General features: G+C 52.4%; 1 protein-coding gene across 5 annotated transcripts in view; it reads left to right on the top strand.

The window, feature by feature from the left end:
* The window catches only part of PAX2 (paired box 2), a 95,363-nt gene that overhangs the window by 34,398 nt on the left and 46,181 nt on the right, over nt 1-14,784 (top strand). For 3 of the 5 annotated variants that reach the window (XM_008579121.1, XM_008579120.1, XM_008579123.1), the window contains exons 4-5: nt 693-778; nt 2,467-2,586. In XM_008579121.1, the coding sequence (XP_008577343.1) occupies nt 693-778; nt 2,467-2,586 (206 nt within the window). Of the gene's footprint in view, nt 1-692; nt 779-2,466; nt 2,587-7,982; nt 8,052-14,784 lie in introns of all 5 variants that reach the window. The other 2 variants (XM_008579118.1, XM_008579119.1) reach the window with 1 other exon arrangement.

Genomic DNA, 14,784 nt, shown 5'->3' with positions numbered 1-14,784 from the left:
GAGGGCCTCAAGAGGCCACCAAGCCAGCCAGACAGACAGAGACAGGGCTTTGACTTGTTTGAGGGCTTCTGACTTGCTCAGGACGAGGTTGCTCAGGGTCTGACATCTGGCAAAGGGGCCTGTGCTGTGTTGTAATCCTGGGGACAAAAGAGTCATTTGTGATCCAGCCCTTCCCTGCACACCTCTCCTTAGTTCAGGATATGGGGAAATCTCATCCTTTCTCTGGACTCTGGAGGACTGTGATACAGTCCCAATAGGCAAACCAGCTCCAAAATGACCTCTAGGTTCTGGTACCAAGAGGAGTTGTTTGTGGTTGAGGAGGGAAAGGTGGACAGCAAGCTACCAGGGTAGTCCCAGCCCCCAAGAAGAGAAAGGATGCGGTGCTGCATTTGATCTGCTGCCCCCAGCCTTGCTACCAGAAATCAAGCTGCAACTTGGATTACGCACAGGGCAGGACAGAATGCAGACTGCCTTCTCCCAGAGCTGTGCTAGGTTGGATCTGCATAGTCAACAGGAGGGAAACCTCATGCCTTGCAGCAGTCAGTCAGTGAATGCAAGGGTGCAGGAAGCAGACAGATGGACAAGGAAGGAGCTGGGGAGCTTGGGAGAGAGCTCTTCCGAAGGGCTGGGCTGGAATTGACTGGGGCAGGAGCGGGCATGTGATGTGTGATGCTGCTGTGATGCTGTTGCAGGATCATCCGGACCAAAGTTCAGCAGCCTTTCCACCCAACACCAGATGGGGCTGGGACAGGAGTGACTGCCCCCGGCCACACCATCGGTAAGAGCACTCGGGGAAGGAAGCTGGGCCCCACCTAGGGGAGGGCAGGAAAGGCAGCTCTACCCCTGGGAACTGCCCATCCAAATGAGATCCAAAGCCCATCCAGTTTCCCAATCCCTGCTCTCCCTGAGCTCCTGGAGGCTCAAGGTCTCCCTGAGAGGGACTTGCTCACTAGGACCTTTCTCTGCCTCCCACCCCTGTCATCTCACCTCTGCCTCGTCTTGCTCAGTCTGTGGCCTCTTTCTTTCTCTCTCAATCAGTATTTTTCTCCAGCATTTCTTCTTTTTCTTCTCCTTCCCTTTTTCCTCCTTCTCCGTCATCTTTTGTTTTTACCTAATTCCATTTCCCACCTGTTCCTCTTTCTTTTCATATTAACTTTCTCACTATGTCTTTGTTTTCTTAATTTTTGAAATGGGTCTTCTGTCTTCTCCCCTCCTCTCTTCCTCTTTCCTCTCTCTGCCCTTCCCTGTCTCTTCTCACCCCTCCTCACGCATGGCTCTGCATCTGTTCCCATGTTCTCCCTCCTCATGGCCTCTTTTCTCTTGGCCGTCTCTCTTGATCTCTTTGTCTCTATCTTATACACTGTAGTTCTCTGCCTCTCTCCATTCCCCTGATTTATTGGTTCATGCTCATGGCTTCTCATAGACAAGACCCAGGCCTGCAGGGCACCTGCTAACACCCCCTCCCCCACTCCCAATACACACACAGACTGTCTTCCCTTAGGCCAAGGGCATTTGATGCTTCTGTGGCCATAGAGGAGGCCTGGGGTTTGAGGGGCTGGGATATGGTTAAATTTTTCCTGCTTCCCCTCTTGGCAGCTGTCCTCTTCTCTCTTGACCAGCAGGAAGTAGAAATGGCTGGTCCCAGCCCTCCTGGAATTGGCAGGAGCTGTTGTTTTCTAGGCCTGTGTTACAGCATGTGCTGGGAGGGAGGGTTGGACCAGGCTATACCTGAGCTGGTCACCTCAGAGTGAATGGGTTCACTAGTCTGTGCCCTGAGGGGGAAATTAGGAACCTCTGAAGTGATTTCAAGACCAGAACAACTGGGAGAGAGCACTGTGCACTCCTGGAGAACATCAGGACCAGCCTTGTGTCTCCTAGAGAACCAGAGACAGATCTCAGGAAGCCATAGACTAAATCAGGATTAGTAAAGATTCAGCCCAGGAAACGGAGCAACAGTGAGCTGGGGTTTGTTTAGAAGGGTTTGCCGAGCCCTGGGGATTGAACGAGCTGTGCAGATGGCATCCTAGGGAGGAAGCCATAGACTAAATCAGGATTAGTAAAGATTCAGCCCAGGAAACGGAGCAACAGTGATCTGGGGTTTGTTTAGAAGGGTTTGCCGAGCCCTGGGGATTGAACGAGCTGTGCAGATGGCATCCTAGGAGCTCTGCTCTCTGGAGCACCACCCAGGTGCTTTCTAGATTGAGTCAGCTTTGGCGTGAATGCAGGGCCCCAGGGAAATCTGTAGGTCTCCAGAGAAGGCCTGGGGTCGACTGGTCACCACGTACCGCAGGCCAGACGGAAGTGAACAATTGCCTGAACTGCATGTAGCAATGCCTTCCTTCTGAAACCTCAGAGGAAGGTGGGAAGGTGGGCTCCTCATCCCTCCTTCTCTGCCCCCAGCCTTGGGGCTCTGGCCTATGATCACAACTGCTATCCTGATGGCATTTCCTCCTTATTCTCATCCAGTTCCCAGCACAGCCTCCCCCCCTGTGTCCAGCGCCTCCAATGACCCAGTGGGATCCTACTCCATCAATGGGATCCTGGGGATTCCTCGCTCCAACGGTGAGAAGAGGAAACGTGATGAAGGTAGGGAGGAGGGAAGAGGTCTGGCTTCCCCTTTGCATGCTTTGTCCTTGGACTCAGAGCTCCGGTTTCGGCCTGGCCTTGCAGCTGCTCTGCTGTGAGATCAGTTTTAGTAGCAAAGCCCAGGTCCCCCCACTGCCCTGCTGGCTCCTGGAGAGAGGGAGGGAGGCTGCTGGTGGGGCCATCAGCTTCACCATCTGCTCAGCAGCCCCGACTGCCTCACCTGCCGCTGGGACTCACCCCATCCACCCCTGTGCAATGCCAGGAGGAGGAGCACAAACCACTTACCTTGGGAGGACGTTGGTGCCTGGGGGATAGTTCGTCTCTGACCCCAGGATGAAAGGCCAACCTACTTTGTCCTCACCTGATCCCAACCCATCAGGAGGTGGGAGACTGATGTCATGTGCAGCTGACCCTGGTGTCCTTTCTCTGTAACACTCAGGAGCTGGACATGGGACCTCTCTCTACTCTTCTTTTCCATGAGAGGAGACACCACTCAGGATCCCCCTCACTCTCCTGGAACACCTCAGGGTGCAGCCGGGCTGTCAGGCAGGGAGTTAAAAGGAATGGGGCTATGAAAAGGAGGAGGAGAGAAGAAAAGAAATAGGGAGAGACAGAGGCAGGGATGAGCTTGGGGACAAGGCGTTTTTTAAATATTGTGATGTTGGGGGCCCCTTGGTGGCCATCTGGTTCTTTTCTAATGCATGAGGCCAGGGCCCAGGGCTGGCAGACCCAGACAGAGACACCAGTGTCTCAGGCCTGCTTCCTGCCCCAATTCTCTCATGGTCCCCACTGGGGAAGTGGTAACCTCCTGGCCTTAGGAGAGTGTAGGATTTTAAAGGAATCACCCATGAAGTAGAATCCTCAAACAATGAGCATAAAGCGGTGACCGTACATCCCATTAGCACAGGACAGTCCCAATTTATGCCTGTTGTCTCTGCATTTTGGCCAGTTAGCATTTTTTTCTCTCAAAAATGTCCTGTTTGGACAACAAATTATATGGTCATCCCAAGCACAGATGAGTCCTTGGTGGGGGAGCTTTATGGAATGAGGAGCAGAGAAAAGGGGTGAGGCCGAGACTCCCCAGGCCCAGGCGGAGGGAGAGTGTGTGGGAGCCCTGGCCTCCAGCAGTGGGGCGAGCGGGGGAGAGGCCCGGGCCTGGCACGACAGTGACGACCTGGTGCTGGCCTTGTTCCAGAAGCCCTCATGGCCTCGTTTCACAGGGAAACAGCTTGTCTGGCTCTATTTCTCCTTCTTCCAAAATATCCAAACCCATTTGGCTGCCACGGCCTTTGCCACTCACTAAATTTCATTGTGGTTGTTTTGGCGGCAGCCCCTGATGGGCAGAGGAGGCTGTGAAAGGCCCGAAGTCCCAGTTCTCCCTGGGGCTTCCCACACTAGGGTCTTAGGTGAGCTCTCTGGCACCCTGAGTGCTTTGGTAGAATCTGCCTCAAACCCTAAGGGTTTCTCCTTTAACCACCAGTTCCTGCATTTTTTAGAGTGTGAGATGTCCAGAGGGTCGGGGGAGGACACTGAAGCCCCTCTGTACTCTCCTCCATTGGAGCTTACACTCCAGTGGGGCGTGAGTCCAGAGAGCAGAAAGGCCCATCAGACAAGGTGTTGTGATGGAGGTCTGGGCTATGGGAGCTCAGAGCAGGGAGGGAGTAAACTGCCAGGAAGGGCAGCCCTTTGAGGAGGGGCCCATGGGATGGATGACGAGGATGTTCGAAGACAATGGTAGCCTGAAATTCTGTCTGATAGACCAGCCAGCCTTGTGGCTGGAAGGTCCCATGGCAGCAAATGCAGGGGAGCTTTGGCAGGGATGAAAGGGTGTGGGGGAAGTGGGGGACATAAGGCTGAGTAGATGGGCGAGGGCGACAGGATAGCAGGCCAAGACTGGCCCATGAGGAGTTTGGGCTTTTATCCTGAAGGCAGGGGTAGCCACTGAAGGTGTCTGAGCAGATAAGCACAGGGCTGGGAGTGGGAAGCTGGTCCCCAGCAATGTGGCAGTGATGGCAGCAGAGGAACATCTCAGGAAGCAGCCAAAGTCTTCACGATAGGAATAAAAGGGCCTCTAAATTTCCTGTTCAACATTTACCTGCTGGGCCTGGCCAGGTGTCAAGAAGGATCAGAGGCCTGCCCTTTTGGGAGGGAGGGGTTCTCTTGCCTTGACTCCCTCTCCTCTTGACCAGACCAAGCTGTCCTTTCCCTGGTGGAGGCCAGGCTTGTGAGGGAGGCTAGTTCTCCCTGACATCCCCTCCCCCACCCCACCCCACTTGACCCAGGCGAGAAGGGAAAGGAAGGGAGGGGAGAGAGCAAAGGTAGATTCCTGTCACAGCCCCTCCTCCCCTTCCCCTACTCTGGATGCCTCCAGGAAGCCAGGCCCAGTTTGCATTAGGGAGCAGCTCAGATGATTAAGAATAGGGGAGATAATTATGTGTCAAGATGATGTAGCCCAACTCTGCAGTCAGGCCAAGGTAGCAAAGCAGCTGGCAGGCCAGTGGCAGGAGGTAGTCTCAGGCATGGGCTATACAGACACCCAGGTGTGTCCTTCAGCTACTGGGTCAGGACTGCAGGCAAAAGAGAAAACTGACTTGGAAGCCTGAGGGGTGTTAGAACGGGACCAGGGATGCATGTCAAGGGACTATGCCCTAGAGGGAGTGGAGGGGCACATCTCCCTCCAGGAAGGCCCTTGATGTTCCCTTTGGCCTGAAGCACTGTGGCATCTCCCTAGAAGTGTCATACCCTGAGGGCACCCTGTGAGCCTCTCTGTCCTCCAGGAAGCTGCTCCCGCTCCTGCCTCTGGGTACAGTTCGGCCTATTCTTCAGCTCTAACAATGTCACGGTGGTGGGCATTAGTAAGGACAATCACTGCAGAGTGTGCTGGCATTATTGGAGACAATCCCAGCAGTAGTTATTGGTGTTCACGGAGACCCAGAGCATTATTGGCATTGGCACTGGGAGTATGGACAACATTATTAGTATCTGCAGCAATCATATCGGGCCTATTCTTCAGCTCTAACAATGTCACGGTGGTGGGCATTAGTAAGGACAATCACTGCAGTGTGTGCTGGCATTATTGGAGACAATCCCAGCAGTAGTTATTGGTGTTCACGGAGATAATACCCAGAGCATTATTGGCATTGGCACTGGGAGTATGGACAACATTATTAGTATCTGCAGCAATCATATCAGTGGGGATATTAGTAAAGAGCCGTTCAGCTGTGACTCTGGGGAAAAACTGGCAGTGACTGTGAGGCTCCTGAGATGCTTTCCCATGCCTTGGCCTTTGGAAGTATGGAAAAATCCCAGACATTCCTTTGAGAAATGTGCTGGTCAAGAAGCTTTGATCCTCCTCACAAGAGTCTAGGAGCTGCCAGAGTGAGACAGGTAGACAGGCGAGGGATAGATGAGAAAGGTATGTCATGGAGCACCCAGAGAGAAGTTGTCCATCAATCTGAGAAGGCAGGATCCCCATTCAGCACCCTGCTAAAGCCTTCACTTCTTCTTAGCTACAATTGTGGGTGGGTATATTAGGGCTGGATTTCTTGGACCCTTTGGAGGCACAGTGATCCCCTGAATCTTGCATGCCCTGGCTTATGTGGCTGGAGGACAGAGACTCTCATATTACTCTGTCGACAATCAAGCTGAAAAACTGAAGTCCTTTGCCTTCACCCAGTTGCTTTCAGCTGGTGCCCAAAACACTGCTGTCTATCGGTGGTGGGGTTGATGTCCAAAAATCCAAATGAAGTCATATGGTAAGAGTCTGTTGATCTGTGTGAGGGAGGTATGTTGGTGTCATCCTTTGATGTGTGGGATTGCAGGGGGCTGTGATTTTGCATTCCATTAATTAGGTGCACAATGAATTGTGCAGTTGAGTGGTGCCAAGTCAGTGCAGTTGTGAATTTGCAGGCTGTACAGTTTGCATGGCTGCAAATGGCCAGGTCCTGTCACTGCCTTTAATAGCTCCCTTCTGCTTTGGATAAAGCTGTAACTGGAAGAAGCAGTTTATTTCCTTAGTAAGTTTCCCTCCTAGAAGTCCCCAAGAGTGTTGCTCAGGTTAGACTTGGAGCAAATGAAGAGATTAAGCAGTGGAAATGAACAGCCCCTGACCTTGTCTAGGAGCTCTGGCTTGAGGCAAGAGAAGGCTGCAAAGACTCCCACTATGAAGGAGGGTGCAGGGAGGACCAGCATGCAGTCCCTGAAGCCTGGCATGGATGGGCAGTGTTGCCCAGTGGGGAGGTATGTGGGCTTCAGAGTGAGGCACAGCTGGGTTTGAATCCTAGTGCCACTCACCAGCTGTGTGACCTTGGGCAAGTCACTTAAACTTCATCACCTCACTTTTCTCCTCTGTAAAATAGAGATGGTGACAACACTTGCTTTAAGGGGACTGTGGACAGGATTACAGGAAATCATGGGTGCAGAGTTTTGAGCCAACTCCACCTTGGAAGATGGGTCTTTGTGTTTCTGGGAAAGAAAGCCTAATTGACAGGTTTATGTTTTGAGGGGAAATGAAGTTGTGTCACAAAGAGATTTATCTGAGCACAGGCTCCATGATTTTGGTGCAGCTCCTTGTAACTAGGGCAGCCTATAGCCAGTGCTAGGATAAACTAGCTGGATGGGACCAGTGCAGAGGAGGAAAGTTGTCGGTCTCATGCAGGGTTGGGGGCACTTTTGTTCATTTCTATCTATTCATCTGCTCTGTGGTTACCTACTCAGGCCACATGTCATCTTTTAGCCTCCACAGGCATTTTAGATGTGGATAAATATAAGACCCCCTTCTTTTTCTAATACGGGGGCATCGCCCCCTCCATCTATCTGTGCACATTTCCGCTCCCACATGCAAGTTTATTTATTTACCTTAGAAAGTGTATGTTCATTTTATGGACCCATATGTAATTTTTTACATGGCTTATGCAAGTGTGAGTACTTGTGTGTATTCTGAGATCTTTGGGTGTAAAGGGATGTGGAATGTCATGCCTTGGAAAGTGTGCAGTTTTCTGTATAGCATGTGTGTTGGGAGAGAGTATCAGGTGTGACCGTGTACATGTCCACCAGTGCCAGTTGGCAGGAAGAGCTCTAGGCCAGGTCTGAGTGTGTTGAGTGTCCATGGTCTTGGGCACAGGCGTGCATGTAGAGTTTGGCCTAAAGGACCCCATAAGCATCACCCCCATTCTGCTGGCAAATGGATGGGCTGTCCTGAGCCTGGCTCTAGGGGTGGCCTTAGGGTTAGGGAGACTGAGGCTGGGAACCCTTACACCCTCTGGCTGTGTGGGAGTTGCAACTCAGAACCCCTTTGAATTGGAGCCTGTTCTCCCAATCTTGGGGCCTTCCCCCCATCTTCTACCTGCTTATTTTTCGGGATCTCTCAGTGTTTGTCTGTCTCTTATTTGCTCTAGTTGAGGTATACACTGATCCTGCCCACATTAGAGGAGGTGGAGGTTTGCATCTGGTCTGGACTTTAAGAGGTATGAGGGCCAGAGGGAACATGGTGTGGGGGTCAAGGGAAACAGCTTGGGGGTGGTGGTTAGAGAATATTCAGAGAAGGGTTCCTAAGGGCCAGAGAGCAGAAGAGGAGGAAGTGGCTCAGGCCTCCACTGGGAAAGCCAGAGGCTAACAGAGTCTCAGAGCCTGGATCACTTCCGCCATGGGCCACTGATAGGGTTCAGGGGCTGAGGCCCTGGTGGCCTGGAGGGTCAGGCACCCAGTGGGTGGGGGGCACTTTTTCCAGCCCTTGGGAAAACAAAGAGCAGATCAGGTAGTAAAACAAAAGCAAAGGAGACCTGGAAGCACCTGACAGCCCCGATTCATCATGGCCCAAGTTTTTTCCTGTGTTCCCATTATATTTGTTTGTAAAAGTGGAAATCAATTTTGAAGGTAATTTTCTGGAAAGAATGGAAGGGAGGTGGGAGGGCCGGATAAGGCAGAGATGGTAAAAGGAAAAATTTAGGCCAGGCACAGCCCAGGGGCAGCTCTTGGCAAGGTGAAAGAAAATTGCATATTCAATCTCCATCCATGAATCTCCCTCACTGCTGCCCGCCTCCTGCTTGAAAACAATGAAAGCTTTTTCCCAATGCTGGGCAGGGCCTCAGTATCAGCCTCACTCTAACTTCAGGGTCATTAATTCCCTGATTATTGAAGGAGAAGAGAGGGTTGCAGCATCGTCAATTCCAGGGGCACCCCCGCCATGTGATCAGGCACTGGCTGGGGTGGGCTGGGGGGCAGCCAGGGCGAGGCGAGGTGTTGCTTCAGAAGGGGGTGGGGAGAGAGGAAATGGGGGAGCCACCGGACTGGGGGGGAGGAAGCCAGGAGGAGGTGGAAGAAGGCAGTCATTACTGCATACCTCTGTTGTGTTGTTATTGCAAATTAAAAGTAGCATGTTCCACTCCACAGCTATCTTTGGGGAGGGAGGGGCACCAAGGGAGGTGGGGGATCTTATCATTGCTTCTTCAGCAGACCAGCCGTGGTGTCACCGTGTGAGGTGACATTTGAATTTACAATTCCGCTGAGAAAAGCCATTAATTCACAAATTAACATTTCTCCCTCTCCCTCTCTCTTTAACACTCTCTCCCTCTCTCACATGGATGTGCAAGCAATTGAAAAGACAAAGGAAATAGCCTTAAGGAAGAGACTTTACTGCTAGTCTGTCTGTGCTGAGATTGCTCCCCCTGCTTCCAGATAGATAAACCAATTACCTGAGCAGCTCTGCTCCTGGCCGCCTGCTATCGCCTCCTTTTGTAGGCTGCCTCCACGGCTGGATTACACTCGGTGTATCTCATTAATGTAAACCAGGCATGCCCTGGTCACCACTCTCTCTTCCTGGCTCTCCTTCTGAAGGGGCAATGGGAGGAGTACAGGTGTCAGAAAAGGCCAGCAAGGAGGACCCCGGGGAAGAGGAGAGGCTGCCACCACCCCACTGCCCAGGCCCTGGGTCTTTGGGTACGGCATGCTGTCTTGGGGGAGGTCTGCAGGTGAGCACTCCCTGGCAGGCCTGCTCTTAACTGAGTGAGGGCTGGATGTGGACAGACTGTTGGAGGCAGAGGCAGGAGCCAGCCTGACTCTCTCAGTGGCTTTTTGGTCCAGATGCCAGGTGCTGGTAGAACCAGAGAGAGATCTGAGTTCTCCCTGCAAGGGAAGAGCTTAGGGACATTTTGCTGAGTATGTTCTCTCTTAGTGGGGCAGGATTCAGCCTGAAGGAACTAGGAGGGATGCTGAGAGGGCCCAGAAGACATGATGAGGTTGCACCATGTTGGGTAAACAAAATGAGGTTGCACTGATTCCTTAACCTAAAGCCAGCACTTGGGCACAATTATGTCTGTTTACCACCCAATCTTTTTACACACATACACACACACACACACACACACACAGAGCCATCCAAGTTCCTTCTTAGAGAACACCCACCGAAGAGTGTGGGCCTGGGGTGGTGTGCTCGCAGAGCTCCGACGTGAGCTTGTGTCATGCGCGGCAGCTGCATGGCCTCTTTCTGCTTCTGCACCCTCCCAGGCCCTCGCTTGGCACTAAGAATTCATTGATGCTGGCAGAGGGAAGAGAGCAGAGTTTGAGTTTCTCTAAGAAGAAGTTCTCTGTGGATTGTTGCTGGGACTACATGACCTCATACACACTATATTACCTAGCACATGGCACAGACTCTGCCCCTCATGACACAGGGCCTGTGAAAGTTCAGAAACTAAATCTGTATGAAGGTAACTATCTATCTAGACAAATACTTGAGCTTAACTGTATGAACAAAACTGAACCTCTGTTCATTTTCCAACTAATATTCAACACCTGGCTAATGTCCACTCCAGTTCAAGAAAGAGCTAAAGTTCAAAGGTGAGCATATTCACTAAGACACCAGAAAAAAAACCCACATGAAAAACACAACACACATTCATTGTTATGATTATATCTTCCTAGTAACCAGGGAAATTAGACTGTTGATACCAGAAAGGGGAATTTTTCTATCTTAGTTGGATCACATATTTTAGCCAAATGGGTAATGTTGGCCAAGAGCCTGGTGAACACTGACCATGTCATTATACAGGTTATGTTGATGTTTTATTAAGATTTTGTCTTTGACACTGTGCACGCGTGACTTGTGTTTTTCTGTGGGCAAGTCCCAGGGATCAGCTGTGGCTGCACGGAGCTGACATAGATGTGTGGATTTATACATAAATCCCTGCATTTATATTGGAGACAGCAGCCAAATCACTAACCACCTTCGTTTCCCAACTACTTCATGCTGTTGTGGAAAAAGAGTCACATTTGGTTGTTTGGGGAAGTATTTTGAGATGTAGCACAAAAGAGTATGTATTTTTTCATATAAAGTGCCAGAAAGTGAGGAAGATGGGTTGACCCCACGCCCCAGGAGACAATGTGTAGATTTGTTTTAGAGGGGGCTGTGGGTGTCCCTACTGGAAACGGGAGTGGGTATAGTGCAGGTATTGCAGCTTTTTCAGCAAAGGCGTCGGGTATTCCTCCTCCCCCTTGCCCCCTACCACATGCGTGAGCACCGTCTTGTCAGAATATGTCTTCAACTCCTGGTCTGCCACTTGGCAGCTACCTTCCAGCTCTGCAGGTAGGCATGGCTCTCCCTCCCCCACCTGCAAGGGCACCAAGCGAGAAATCCGCTGCCTCAGCTCTGCCCTCCTCCCCAGGCGCAGGCCGTGGTTGCCACTGAGGGGAGGAGCCCACACGGAGGCTGTCCCCAGGCCCTGCTGCTGGGGGCTCGCCTCTCTGGGTGCCTCCTCCTCTGCAGACCAGCAGGCAGCTGAGAAGGGCAGGCAGCTGGCATGGGGGACCCCTCAGAGAAAGAGTTTGGAAAGAATGTAAGCCAGACAGACCAACGGTCACTGCCTGCTGGGGGAATGGGTCCTGGCAGCCTCCTTGACCCCTGCTGCTGCACAGGAGGGGCCCTGGGGCCCAGGGGAGGACCCCTCCCCACCTTGCCTTCCTCAGAGCCATGGAGGCCTTAGGGCTCTCTGGGACCCTCCCCATTCTGCCCAGTATGGATAGAAAGGCAAGGAGGGTGGGGGGAGGGCTGGGCCTGGCTCAGGCTGGGAGACGGATCACGAGCCTCAGAGCCGAGTGGCAGCAGCGCCAGTAATTCAAACCATCCTGACCCTTCGGTGAACCTGAACCTGCTGACCTTGACAGCACCAGACAAGAGAAGCCTCACAAACCTCAACCTGCATAGAGGCCTCGCCTTCTTCCCTTTCTCAGAGCCCTATGGCCCAGCCTCCAGGTGGCTCCTAATGTGGCCATCCCAGGCAATGTCAGAATTGCCTCCCTTCCTGAGCACCACCTGCCCTCTTCAAAGCCCCCTTTGTGCTCATCTCCACTGGAGACAAGCGAGTGGGCATCTCCTGGGGCCTCTCCAGGGCCGGGCTGAGGCTTTTTCCTGCAGGCAGAGCTTTTACACCTTTCCCCTCCTCCTGCCCCAGGCTTCATCTTTTTTAGGAGGACTGCTATAGTGACTGTGCAGAGCTTTTACACCTTTCCCCTCCTCCTGCCCCAGGCTTCATCTTTTTTAGGAGGACTGCTGTAGTGACTGTGTGTGTGTGTGTGTGTGTGTGTGTGTGTGTGTGTGTGTATAAGGTCTGCATGCACTCAGGGGCAAGGATAAAATGTGATCGAGACAAGTGGACAAGGGAAGAAAGAAAAGCCTAAGGAAAGCAGCCCCAGGAACCTGCATTAAAGTAAATGCAGTTTATGAAGTTTATGCTTTCCTCCTAGAGAGAGCTGGATTCCATCCAACAGGCTCTCAGATCCTGCCAAACAGCTCCTGAAGCAGAAAGTGAAGCAGGAGACTGAGCAAGCCAGTGACAGAGATGCATGGACACCCCCCCACACACACACACACACCCACATGCACACACACGCTACCTCCCACAGATCTCCCTAGGCCCCAGCAGCCTGGGATGGAGGGATGCAGACGGTGTGTTTGGTAGCGTGACTCCAGGAACTGCTCTTTCCTTCCTTCTTCCCTCCCCACCTGCCATCTCCATCTCCCTAGGCAGTGCGGCCGACCCAGTCACTGTGGTGGACTGGTGGTGTGGTAAGCCGAGCCCAGGGCAGCGTGGAGCACCTGGGGCAGCCAGCTTGTGGATGCCACCCTGGGATGAGGGGCAGCAAGGGTAGTCTTGGGGCAGCAGTTATGAGGTCTAGGCAGTAATTGGGACCAGAATGTGGTAGTGTTGGGTCTCCCAGGAACCTGCCTTTTCTTCTAATGCTGAGGATCCATTTTTCCATGGCACCTTGGTCTAGACCAAGTAGGTACCTTGCAGCTCCTGAAGACAGCTATTGGAGTCTCTTAAGGAGAAACAATTACAGACCATATTTTTTTTCTGGGAATTCAAAGGAAGGAAATGGGAGCTCTTAGAGAGATTTGTAAGGAAGTTGGAACTACAGTCTTCTTCATGTGTACAAGCACACGGGCTCCCAGGTGTGTGCACTAATACTGTGTGAGTGGGCCAGGAGGCTTGACTTTAGAGGAGAGGGACAGTGACTGAAAGGGCAGCTTGCAGCAAAGGCCTTCACTGCAGCCTGCCGGCTTGGCAACATCAGGTCCCCTGCCCTGTGGCTTCTGCGATACCCTTCAGATGGGGACATACAGTGAGGAGAAGTCTATCTCCTACCTCTTTCTGGGAAATTCATGTCTCTATTCAAATTTTGCCAGGAGCTGGGACAGAAAAGGGTGACAGAGGTAGAGTCAGCCAAAGGCAGAGAAGCAGGGAAGAGGGTGGGAGGGAAAATAAAGGGCAGGCGCACATGGCTGGCTGTGGAGCATGCTCTGGGAAGCCAGGCGACACCAGGCACAGGAGAGGCAGGAACTGGCCAGGGGTGGCTTTGGCCCTTTCTCCCCCTGCTCTCTCTTCCCCTTCCTACTGCTCATCCCTCCCCTCCCCCCCCCCACATCTTTATTGGTTCTGGTAATAGCGTTGATTTGCATGTCAGGCAAAGCCTTGCCACACACACAAAAAGAAAGCCCCAACCCTGCCGGCGTGGCAGTGTCAGCTCTCGCTGTTGTTCGACAGTGTAAAATTAAATTAATAAAGCCCCCAACACAGGAAAACATAACAGGAAATTAATGGCCTTTACTGTCGCTCTGATGCAGTCATTTGCAACCCTGCTTTCCGCACCAAAGACTTCATAAATGCAAGCAGTTTCTCTAAACAAGCATACTTAGGGCGGCCTGGTATGTAATTTTTCGCCTTGCTTGTGTCCTTTGAGCTAACAAAGCCCCCTTCCCTCCTGGCTCCAGAGAGGATTCTAACTAGTTCTGGCTCCCTGGCTGGAGACCGGTGAGGGCAGCACCAGGCAGATGGCCCAAACCCCTCCCCGAGGGCCCAGAGAGGGTTGAAGGAGGGCTCAGGTCCCAGCACGTAGACAGATAGAGGCTCAGCGAGCCCTCCTCCCCACCAGCCTCTGCAGGCAGGCCAGCAGCAGGGCACGGCGGGGCTCCCCAGTGGGAAAGTTGATCACCCTGGGGAATTCTCTAAACCCACCCAAGGCCCACCCCTCCCCTCCCTTCCGTGGCTCTGTCTTTTCTCTCCCACTACCTGTGTGCTCCCTTCCATTAGCTGTGGCCTTCGCCTCCCTCCTCCCCCATCTACCCACCCACCCTCCCCCACTTCTTCACACATGGGTCCCACACATTGCTGTGCCTCGGCAGTGGGTGACCATCCTCTTCTTTCCCACAGGTAGCCTGGGTGCTCCTTTTTGCGGGGAGGACTAACATTCCAAATGGGGAAAGTGACTGTGCTGGTACAATTCCTTGGGGTTCTAGGTTTCCCCCATATCTGCCTCTTCTCTGTAGGTTGCTCAGGAAATACAAAGGCCCTAAAGGATCAATAAGACCATCCCTGTGTCCTTCGGCATATTTCAGAGAGTTAAGAGTCTATGACAGCTTTGGTGTGTAAATAGGTGGGATGTTGGGAAAACTTACATTTCCTCTCTGGGGATCTTTGTATCAATGTGGGCCAAGTGCCCACCATGTTGGGATGTGTGAAAGGAGCAAATAACCAGGCCATGGATCTCCACGAGCTTACAGTCTATTGAGGGAGGCAGGGCTATTCCACAACAGACAATTGGCTGTTCGTTAAATGCTGAACCCTGTGGCTGTGTGTTCAGTAGGAATCCAGGGGAGTGGGCCAGAAGAGCAAGCAGGAAATGGGGCTTGAGCCTGGGAGTGGTTGA

This window comes from Galeopterus variegatus, unplaced genomic scaffold (genome assembly GCF_000696425.1).
Source record: "Galeopterus variegatus unplaced genomic scaffold, G_variegatus-3.0.2 Scaffold1817, whole genome shotgun sequence".
Classification (NCBI taxonomy): Eukaryota; Metazoa; Chordata; class Mammalia; order Dermoptera; family Cynocephalidae; genus Galeopterus; species Galeopterus variegatus.
The sequence above is the reverse complement of the archived record's forward strand: the minus strand, read 5'-3'. Positions and strand labels throughout refer to the sequence as shown.